At 39.2% G+C, this 10,237-nt stretch overlaps 2 protein-coding genes across 2 annotated transcripts; one reads left to right on the top strand and one right to left on the bottom strand.

The window, feature by feature from the left end:
* Positions 1-2,109: 2,109 nt before the first annotated feature.
* Positions 2,110-4,476, top strand: LOC110368916 (gastrin-releasing peptide). The gene is made up of 3 exons (XM_021319720.2): positions 2,110-2,525; positions 2,907-3,115; positions 3,195-4,476. The coding sequence occupies exons 1-3, from the start codon at positions 2,372-2,374 to the stop codon at positions 3,246-3,248; spliced, it is 417 nt and encodes a 138-aa protein (XP_021175395.2). The 5' UTR covers positions 2,110-2,371; the 3' UTR covers positions 3,249-4,476.
* rx3 (retinal homeobox gene 3) lies at positions 3,639-7,483 on the bottom strand. The gene is made up of 3 exons (XM_012868953.3): positions 7,088-7,483; positions 6,513-6,736; positions 3,639-5,483 (listed from the first exon to the last, which is right to left on the bottom strand). The coding sequence occupies exons 1-3, from the start codon at positions 7,341-7,343 to the stop codon at positions 5,034-5,036; spliced, it is 930 nt and encodes a 309-aa protein (XP_012724407.1). The 5' UTR covers positions 7,344-7,483; the 3' UTR covers positions 3,639-5,033.
* Positions 7,484-10,237: the final 2,754 nt, after the last annotated feature.

Below are 10,237 nucleotides of genomic sequence, written 5' to 3' on the forward strand. Positions count from 1 at the left end.
GGACATGATCATTCTTTATAGAGTAATATATATATATATATATATATATATATATATATATATATATATATATATATATATATATATATATATATATATGTGTGTGTCTATAAGTCTACAAGGTCAGCAGGTCAAATCCTCTGGAGGCCCCTTGATATTGGGGCCAGCCCATCAACGTTTGTTTAAATAATGAACATCGGAAATCGCAGTGTGCGCATGCCCAACACGCTCTCAGTAGACAGCTGTGGGGCACAAATCCTCTGGCCCTAAGCTCAGATCGTCGAATCAAAATACTTGAATTGCACATGTTACGTTTATGTTCTGCCGAATATTTTGTGACCATTTAGGCAAGGCAAGGCAAATTTATTTGCATAACACATTTCAGTACAAGGACAATGCAAAGTGCTTTACGTGAATAAAACGTTGGAAAATAAAAACTGAATAAAAGCTGGAATAAAATGTAGGAAAATTTTAAACAAAATAAAACATAGGAAAATGGAAACTAAAGGCAAATATTAATCTTGTCTTGGTTGTCCTTGCCAGCTCATCGCAGGATCGATAAGAATCTTTTCTGTTCAATAAATGAACAATATGAGTGAGCCTTTATTTGTAATTCTATGTATAAAAATGTTGTTATGTTTAGCTTATATAAATGGCACTTATACTGTGTTGGTGTATGCTAACTTATCTGTTTAATTTAAAATTTGATCAAAGTCAGATATGTATCACAAACAAAATGTGTTGCTGCTAATAGGTGTTGTGCCCCAACAAGTCACTTGGGGCTCTGGAACTGCAGGTTTTAGACCCCTGATCTAGCAGATGAGAACAGTGATCCGATCTCAATAACACTGGAGCTATACGTGAAACACCATAATTTTAAAATCCTTAACTGTAAAGATAAAAAATGGCACCTGTTGGTCCCTGTTTAGAATGGGTCACATCATTAAGAGGTCCGTCTTACTACAATGCACCTCTTTACAAGATTTGGTGTATTTCTGAAAATATTATAGTGTCTCCTTTTAAACAGTTCGTGCATTGTTTAGTTGTTGTTCTGAAATAAATGACAGAGAACTAGTTAAACACTAAGGTAACCAGTGTAGAACAGCGTATTGAGCGGAAGATAGTTCCTCAGGTCAATTTAACCTTTATAAGGGCAATGACTGCCTATTACATCAGGAAGGTCTGCTTTTCAATGTATTGAAACACAAAATATAAAAGATCTGAAAGTGTTATGAATATTGTCTGCGATTAACACAATATAATTAATTATGTCCCCATGGGAACAACAAATGACTTGGCTGAGGTGGCCACACAGGTCGCCATAGAGTGGCTTATGGTGGCCAAGCCCACTCCCAGCAAACCCCTTGCTACGCCCCTGGCACAGAGGTGCGTCTTTCAAAATCAAAAGCGATTCAACAAACTAAGTTTTTACATGTTGCAACATAGTTCTACATAAATGGTAGGGATGATTCTTAACACCAACAGGCTTAAAATGCAAAGATACCTATACCTCACCAAAATTGTATTTATTTCCACTGATTCAGTTTCCATTTCTGTTTCTAGGTGTGAGAAAACATTTATTTATTTATTTATTTATTTATTTATTTATTTATTTATTTATTTCGGACCTACAATGTTTCGGTCAATATGCTGTAAAAACTCAGTTTGTCCATTAGAACTCTATAATAAGGAGACAACTAGTAGGCTACAGGATAGTCGCAATCTATAACTTAAATACATTTTTATGCTGTTTTGTGTTTGAATAGTCCGAATTTAAAACCATGCAAGGACATTTTTATTTATTTATTATTTTTTTTTACTACAACTTGGTTATGCTGTAGTAATAATTTGTGAATACCAACAGAACTCCAGGCACTTGGATGCAGCCTCTCCTCTAAACATGACGGAAAGAAGACAATTAGGAAGTTGCCCCCACACAATATCGACCAGAATCCTGAGCTTCGGTCCTCATGCTCCTCATTATGACCGCGACGCGATGACGTTCACACCTGCACTGAAATAATACGGAGGCAAACATCTGCGACCTGTAATTGGCGACTATAAATGATCACCCATCTGCATCACTTTCCCTCCGTGGCACTTCTACCAAAGACCCGCTGACGCACAGCTGTTTCAGGAGGGGCATTTAACTTTCCTCATTAGCCATTCCTGTCAAAGGCATCGGGAGAGGAACTTCTGCAGCTGGACTTCTTGCTTCCCTCCCTCCCGCTTGCATCGGTCCAACCAGCAGCAAAAATCGACGATGGTGTAGTTTTTTTTCTTTTTTGTTTGAAGTTAGACCGGGTTAAGTCAATGCAACGTAAGGACTGATATATATCGTTTGGTTTAGAGGCGACCCTTCCTCCCCATCATGTGTGCGGTGCTCCGCTGTTCTGCATGTTCTTGCAGAACGTTCTGGCCGGTTTTTATCATCCTTGCTGCAGCTCCTTGTCTCCTGCTCTGTTCAGAAAGACCTGCTCTGGTTGTTGGGAAAATGTATCCAAGGGGCAATCACTGGGCTGTAGGTAAGAAAAAAAAGAAGCTTTCTGTTGGATCAGTTCATTTGAAATATTTAATTTAATAAAATTGATTGTATGTGATATTATTTCCTAGAAATCGAAGACTGCAATGTTTTGCTCAAATTTCGCCTTCAAATTATTATTATTTTTTTCCTTTTAATTCAACTTAAAAAAATCACAGTGTAACACTCGGACAAATAAAACAATGTGTAAACAGTCTTAAATACTAATAAAAAATAGCAGCTAAGTTAATTAAATCATCTTACTGATAAGAAAATGTTTATAATGCAACAGATCTTATTACATTATATCATTTTGCACCTTGCAAGTCATTGCAATCGGGCTCAAGAATCCCTAATAACATTGTTTTAAATACCTCACCTACAGGTCATTTAATGGGAAAGAAGAGCATTAAGAGCCTGCCTGAAGAGCGGCAGGTAAACCTTGACTACCTCATGCTCTCACAATCGGACAGGATCTTTGATCAGGACCAAACTGTGGAGGGTTTCTCACAAAAGAACCAGGGACAAACGATACCGCTGAGGCTGCTCCACAACCGCAGGAGAGAAGACAATAGAGGCAAACATCTCAAAGAGGTCAGCCTGCAGATTCAAACACTGTTTGCAACCCCTGAGCCTTAGTATCCTCACCCATCTCTGTTCAAATGTTCTGTAGATGTCAGACCTCCTCCTTCTGGCTTTGAGACTGCAGGACAACGAATCCTCCTGAGGGCAAGACGAGCCTCTGACGTCTACTTCACCTGCTCTGTGATCACATATTTATAATGTATATAAGCTCTGTGCTTTAGAAAGACACATAGGAACACAAATACAAAGTTCTGTTTTCAGTGATTTAGCATTTTTACTTGCAAAAAAAAATAAAATAAAGTGTTTCGACTACTAACTGACTGACAAGGTTGTGTTGCAGAAACCGAGAACCTGAAATAAATAAATAAATGTTGTGATAACTGCACTGTGGACGCCAGAGCATGCTTTACCCACTGCACCATATCATATCCTATTTAGACCATAAGCAATCGTGGTCCTGCCACCTGTGCAGTACCCAAGTTTTACCACTAGGTGGTGCGCAAGTTCAACTTTAGTAACTTTTTTTTTTTTCTTTTGCAAAGTGTCGCATAAAGCGTCAAACATAACCATATTAACATTATTAGTGTAAAAGGACCCATTCGAGTGTTGTATGGTTAGGTGAAGACTCTGCATGAGGTAAAAAGCACTAAATAAACAAACAAATAAACACCCCGGGGTGTTTCTATTTGTGAATAGATGAATGGAGGACCAGCAGTATTATTTTTAGCTCCTAGGGGATTTAAGTGAACAAAGGGAAACACTAATTGCAACAGTTTAGCTAAACAAATGGCTCTTTTAATGCCACAGACACATTTTTCTCTTCCTCCTTCTCTTTAGTGATTTGTCACGGATGATTGGTGAACAATTGAAGAGTGAGCCACTTTCACTGCTATTAGGAGTCTAATCCCAGGAGAGACACAGTTTAGTAATGAGGAGGAAATAGACTGGCTGATGGGACTCATTCTCTGACACACAGAGAAAGTTAGGGGGTTTAAGCCCATACACCGCCGTGTGTCATTTAGTTTCTTTTTAAATATACAAAATGGTTTTGACATATTAGACAATTCATAGAAAATTTTCCAATCATAAAATAACAGAGAGAAAAAAACCGAAAAGTTTAAAATCGTTCCCATTATTTAATTTTTTATATTCCAATGTCAGATAAACTGCCTTTTTCTGAAAAGAAAACTGACAAGGCAGCTTTCCGCCACTAGAGGGCACTACATTCAATATTTCCAGCTACTCGTGTAAAAAAGCCCAATCTGATTTGTACATGTGTACATGTCATCTTTCTAGATAATATTAGACAATTCATCCAATAGATATTTTTCTAATTTTTTGTTGCTCTAAAGTAAGTCCTGATATAAAATATATATTTTTTTCTTTTTCTTTTTTTTGAAATTACATAAGATTTAACTGTGTCAAATATCTTAAATCAGTTTTTTTGCATTTGGAAAAAATATTTTTGTATTTTGTGAGAGTTTATTGTACAGACAAAAATATATATATATATTACATTTGTTTACACTCCTTATCAAAAACACTGTGAATGACCAGCAAAAATAGATATGCTTGTGTTGCCATTGCAAGAATTTAAAAAATTGTACAAATACCAGCGGAGAGGGATTGATAACTAAGCATTTTCCGAAATGAGACAAGGTTAAAATAAAACAATACTTCACAGTTTTCTAACAATAAATGAGAAGGAAAGCACATTCATGCCACTTTTTTTATACTGTAGTTTCATTTTTTTTTTTACAGTTTTCCAGGAAGTTGTCTATCAGTGATGAGGATTATAACAGTTATTATTTCTTTTTTTGGGATGTCCAAGTGTCCAACAATTGACAATCCAATCAGCAGGAGAATAAAATCTGTTCAAACCACTGTCCTCTGGATTGTCATGTCCATTTTAACCCTTCAGCTTGGATCACCACGTCTTCCCAATAGACTGAATGTGCTCCTTGGCTTTCATCCTCAGTGAGGCTATGCTGGAGTTCCTTGGGTTGGCTGAGCACTGGTATGTGGGTGGCGGGGGACACATAGAGCTGATGTGAGGCAGGTGAGGGCTGTGTCCCAGGGCTGGGGAGTTGAATATAGACGCTGGCAAGGAAGGAGGCATCGATGGGGGAGGAGAGGGAGCGTACGCGCCCGGGAGGCTCTGCGAGCCGTTGATGAAGCCTGGCAGCGACTGAAGGGAGGCGGAAGATGTAATAGGGGTGGAGAGCCAGGGCTCCAACGGGAGCCCCGAGCCCAGGGAGCCGGTGGTCGGTCGACCAAAAGACAGGAGAGAGGGGGAAGGGGTGTCCTGCAGCTTGATGGCGCTGACCTCCAGCTTCTCCTGGCGACGCCACTTGGCTCGCCGGTTTTGGAACCACACCTAAACAGATGTTTCAGAACAAACCACAGACTGAAAACAGTGTAACAACAATGCAATGCACTATGTCATATCTCAAACATTTCTATTTTAATCCGTTTATGTAAAGATATTCAAATATATGTAGATATTCAAATATTTTAGTTTAGAGCTTAAGAAAATTGTGTCACTATAACATGTATGTGAGTTACAAATATACTATGTTAAGAGACTGAGGGGAATTCTCTTTTCAAGTTTGTTTTAACTTAATTAAAATTATGAAAAAGTGCTTTAATAAAATTATTATTATTATTATTATTATTATTATTATTATTATTATTATTATTATTATTATTATTATTATTATTATTATTATTATTATTATTATTCAAGCTGTTCTTATTCCACAGCAGCTGTTCCTCTAAAAATAGGTTTAGCAAACTCCATTGTGAACAGTGGAAAAAGTTTTATTTATCTTTTTACCTATGTGTTTATATGCTATTCTGAGTTTAGGACTATGATAAAACTTCATTAAATCAATGTGTTTGTTCAAATGAATCAAATCAATAAATATGCATCTAAGTCGTAAATGGGGTACTTTGTGTAGACCCCACAGACTGAAAACCAGAGCGTTTCCCTCCTGTTAAACATTTACAACAGCTCAGAATGTCATCATTATTTTTAAATCACAGCTTAACACCCATTTGCTTTATATACTAATTAGGATTTCTTGACTTTTATTGGGCTACTTAATTACTACTTTACTAATTATAGGCTACTTAATTCCTGGTTTTGGTCTAGATTTTAAACTGCTTTATTAAAATATTTCTATGGAAGGGTTTAAGAGGGGAAAAATGTAAGCAATTTAAAGCATTTCATGTATAAGTGCCTAGTGTTAGTTTAGTTGGTGTATTTTCTAAAGAGAACGCACACAACATTATAGAAAATGTGCACATAAGCATGCTATTATTAGCGAACTGACTCTGTATATTCTTCTGTCTATAAACCACAAAACAAGCAACTAATGGAGTTATTTTGGGGGCCATGTTGTACCTGCACTCGGACCTCCGGCAGGTTGACCTTTAGCGCCAGCTCCTCTCTGCTGTACACGTCCGGGTAGTGGGACTTCTCGAAGGCCCGCTCCAGTTCGTGGAGCTGAAAGGTGGTGAAGGTGGTTCGGTTCCGGCGGTGCTTCTTCTTCTGGTTCTCGTCGTCGGACAGCTTGCCGTCTCTCTCCGGTGAGTCTGGGCCTGCGGAGGCTTCCCCGCTGCAGACACCTGCGGGCAAGGAAGAGGCGTTCAGGGACTCAAAAAAAAAAATATATAAAAATAAAAAAAAAGGGGCGAATGACAGTCTTTTGTTTTGGGAAAGCCGATTTTTTAAATGTCTCCTTTGAACTTATTATTTCTCATGGCCTAAAGCAGACCTAAACATTTTATGAAGCAACACCTTTTCCAAAATTTGACTAATGGCGTTTACCGACGGGGCAAAGAAAAAAAAAGTTGCTGCTATCCAAATAATTTTGTAACGTTACGGGAAACAGTTTGTAGATATATCGTTCAAACATTCAAAATTGTCAGAAATACAATAAAAAAGTTGCAAAAAAACAAAAAAACAAATGAACTTACTGTCACAACTGTCTGCGTAGTGACTTTTCTTCCTCTGGGTTACAGCAACATCCCCGCTGCGCTCCGCGTCTTTTTGCGTCTCGGCGTAAGGGGCCGACTTGTGGAAGATGGTGTCCTCCTTGAAGCCCAGGATGGCCTCGATGCTGTGGACGGTGGACGGGTTGCTCCCCGGGCTCTGCCCTGCGCGCGCGGACGGAGAGATGCGCTCATCCATCATCATCATCATCATTTTGGAGGTAGACCCGAGCAGCCACATCGGTCGGTTAAAGTCCAGGAGAGATGGCAGAATTCACAGACTCCCACGGATCGTCTCAAACTTCCACCTCCCTGCTCTGGCCTTGAGTTGTCGCTTGGAAAAGTTGTCCCACAGAGAGTTGGCATGGAGCATCTTTGCTGATGGTTTTTAAAGTGGTTGTGCGGGACACCCCCCCCCCCTCCTGACGTCACAGAGGGGACGTCCTGCAGGATTTAGGGGGTAGAGGTGCAGCCACCAGCCTCCCCTCATCCAAGCAGAGCTCCACCCCCCTCGTCCCATCCCAAGTGAATCAGCATGCCTCTAAACCTACTTACATAAATCTTAAAACCATCTTTCCACTTCTCCAGATGTCATGTTCATGTCAGTGGATGGTGGGTGGGGGGAGAAAAAAATGGAAAGATTAAGCCCACAGATTAAGGTACAACAAAATCATAATTACAAGATCTCTGGTGAGAGCAAGGATTGCGAGATGACGGCTTAATATTTAATCACATCTTCAAGATATTGTCGCCAAAAAATGAGTTTGTTCAATGGACTGTTTGTTTCCGCTGATCGGGGAAAAAAAGGAAAAGAAAAAGTAGTTTGCACACATTCGGATCTCAAACTGCCATACATTACACGAGCGAATGGCAATAAATAAAATGAAATGTTTACCCAACAATAGATTTTTAACCAATGTCTTTTACCGATTAAGTTCAATAGGGTGACTAAAGCGCAAACAATAACAATTTGAGCCTATAGCCACTTAACAAACAAAGATTGACAGCAGTGTGGTAATCCTCCTTAAGGGGATTAGCTATTTTGCTCAAAAGAGTTAAAACCCCTAAAACTATTTAGTTTTTCCTAATTAAAGACGTTGACCTGCGTTGGCCCAACAGAGAGGGAAGATGGATGCTTAATAGCATGTTAGCTTACACCACTAAACAGAAGATAGGTGCATGCGGAAGTGAAGCGAAACCAAATAAAGCTCCGTATGTTCCTATAAATTTGTGCTTTTCGGCGTTGTCCACTGACACTCGTACGTCACAGTAATAAATCTAATGACAAAATGATTACCTTTTTAATTTGACAATTCAATCTTTGAAAACAGGCTAGGTTACTGCTATGTGTCAAAGCTAGGCTAAAACAACAACTGTGCTGGAATGTGAAATAGTCTTATTAGAGCCAAGTCAAGACAAACTTTATGGTCTAGTTGTTCTCCAGGGAGCAAATGGAAAAAATAAATAAATTAAAAGAACATACAATTGACAGGGGAAAAAAAACAACAACAATACACTTGGCACTGTGGCACAGAACAAAAGAATAAAATAAACAAACAAACTTGAACTGCAGGTTGCAGATGCCGCAGATGAAAACTGTGATCCTATCTTAATACGATTGTACCCGGAAGTGCAACACCTTCATTTTTAATTAACTTTTGAAGTAAAACTGTAAAGTTAAAAAAATTAATTGGTTCAAGGGACCAATCAGTTATGGGTTTTGTGCCAGCATTATCATAAAAAAATTGATTTAGTATTGTCTTCAGAACCCGTCTAAAACCGCCCATGCTAATGAGGCTAAAGCTAATGAGGACAAATTAACCTTTTTGCTTTGTATTTTGCTTAATTAACATATATATTTACGACAATGATGTTTTGGGTAAGCAGGGGTAACTTGTGGCTTTCTTGCGACTGGTTCTGTAGAGGACTCCAATTTTACTGTATGTTTTTAAAAATGATGTTTAGCCTGTATAATTTTTTTGGGGGGTGGGAGGAGATAGCCTCGTGAGACCATCCTGATCTCGCGAGCTTTCAAGGTTTCACTCGCAGATCAGTCTGGCTACTCTCCGTTGAAGAAAATTTGGAGCCGTTCACCAAACGAACGTCCAATCAGCGTTGGCTTTGAGGCGGGTTGAGGTGTGACGCAACGGGAAGCGCGTCAGTTCAGTCTAAACAACATGGCGGCTTCAGCCGATGAAACTAGCGTTAGCGTGGCTATCGAGCAAGTTTTATCGGAATTACAGAGTATTTCTTTGCTGAGCTAACGAGCCTTTACCTGCAGCAGCAAGAGTAGCTTGGCTTGTGGTTGTGTTTTCGTCGTCGCTCGTAACAGAGTGACGACGAATCTGATTGGTTCATTTGGCCCGTCTATCACCAACATAGGCCAATCAGCTAACCAGTATTTTCGCCCCTTCCCAAAATTAGTTCAACGGAAGGTTTCCAGATGGATATGCAGAGCAAATCTATCTGGCGGAGTCAGGTTAGGGAGGAGAGGGGTAGGGACTCAAACCTATACCGTAGACAAAAAGTTAAAAGTGACTCGATTACACAGGAGTAAAACATTTTTATTTTAAAACGTCCCAGTTTCCGATAAAAAGACACAAACTGGTGAGCCTTGGCAAATACTGCCTCAGTGTTAGCCTCAAACATCAAGCAGTTGTTAATAATTTTTCTGAGCTATTTGTAATCTTGTTGAACCTCAGCAGCTCATCACCAGGAAGCCATGGTGGAGAGTTTCTTGCTGAAATCAATTCACATTTTTCTTGATACGTTAATCTTCACACCAATCAATAAAGTCCTTCACCACAGAGCCATGATCAGTTTTAGCTGAGATACAATCATTAGATTATAAAACAAATAAAAGTGGTGAAGGAACCAATGGAAGGTAACAGAATATCAGATGAGACACCAATAACCCTCGCCCTCTAGGATGTGTTTGTTAAAAAAAATAATCAGCTTGCTCGCAAGCTAAATCCTGGTTGATGTGGTGACAGATTAGTAGCTAAAACGTGGGGGCTAAAGAGTTAAAAACTGAGAAAAGGTCAACAGAACAATGAAATGTTTCGCCCCATCCAAGTGACCCAGGACCAGATGAAGTAGGGGTGTTCACAGCATGCTCAGCACCCCTACCTGCTC

Source organism: Fundulus heteroclitus, chromosome 8 (genome assembly GCF_011125445.2).
Source record: "Fundulus heteroclitus isolate FHET01 chromosome 8, MU-UCD_Fhet_4.1, whole genome shotgun sequence".
Classification (NCBI taxonomy): domain Eukaryota; kingdom Metazoa; phylum Chordata; class Actinopteri; order Cyprinodontiformes; family Fundulidae; genus Fundulus; species Fundulus heteroclitus.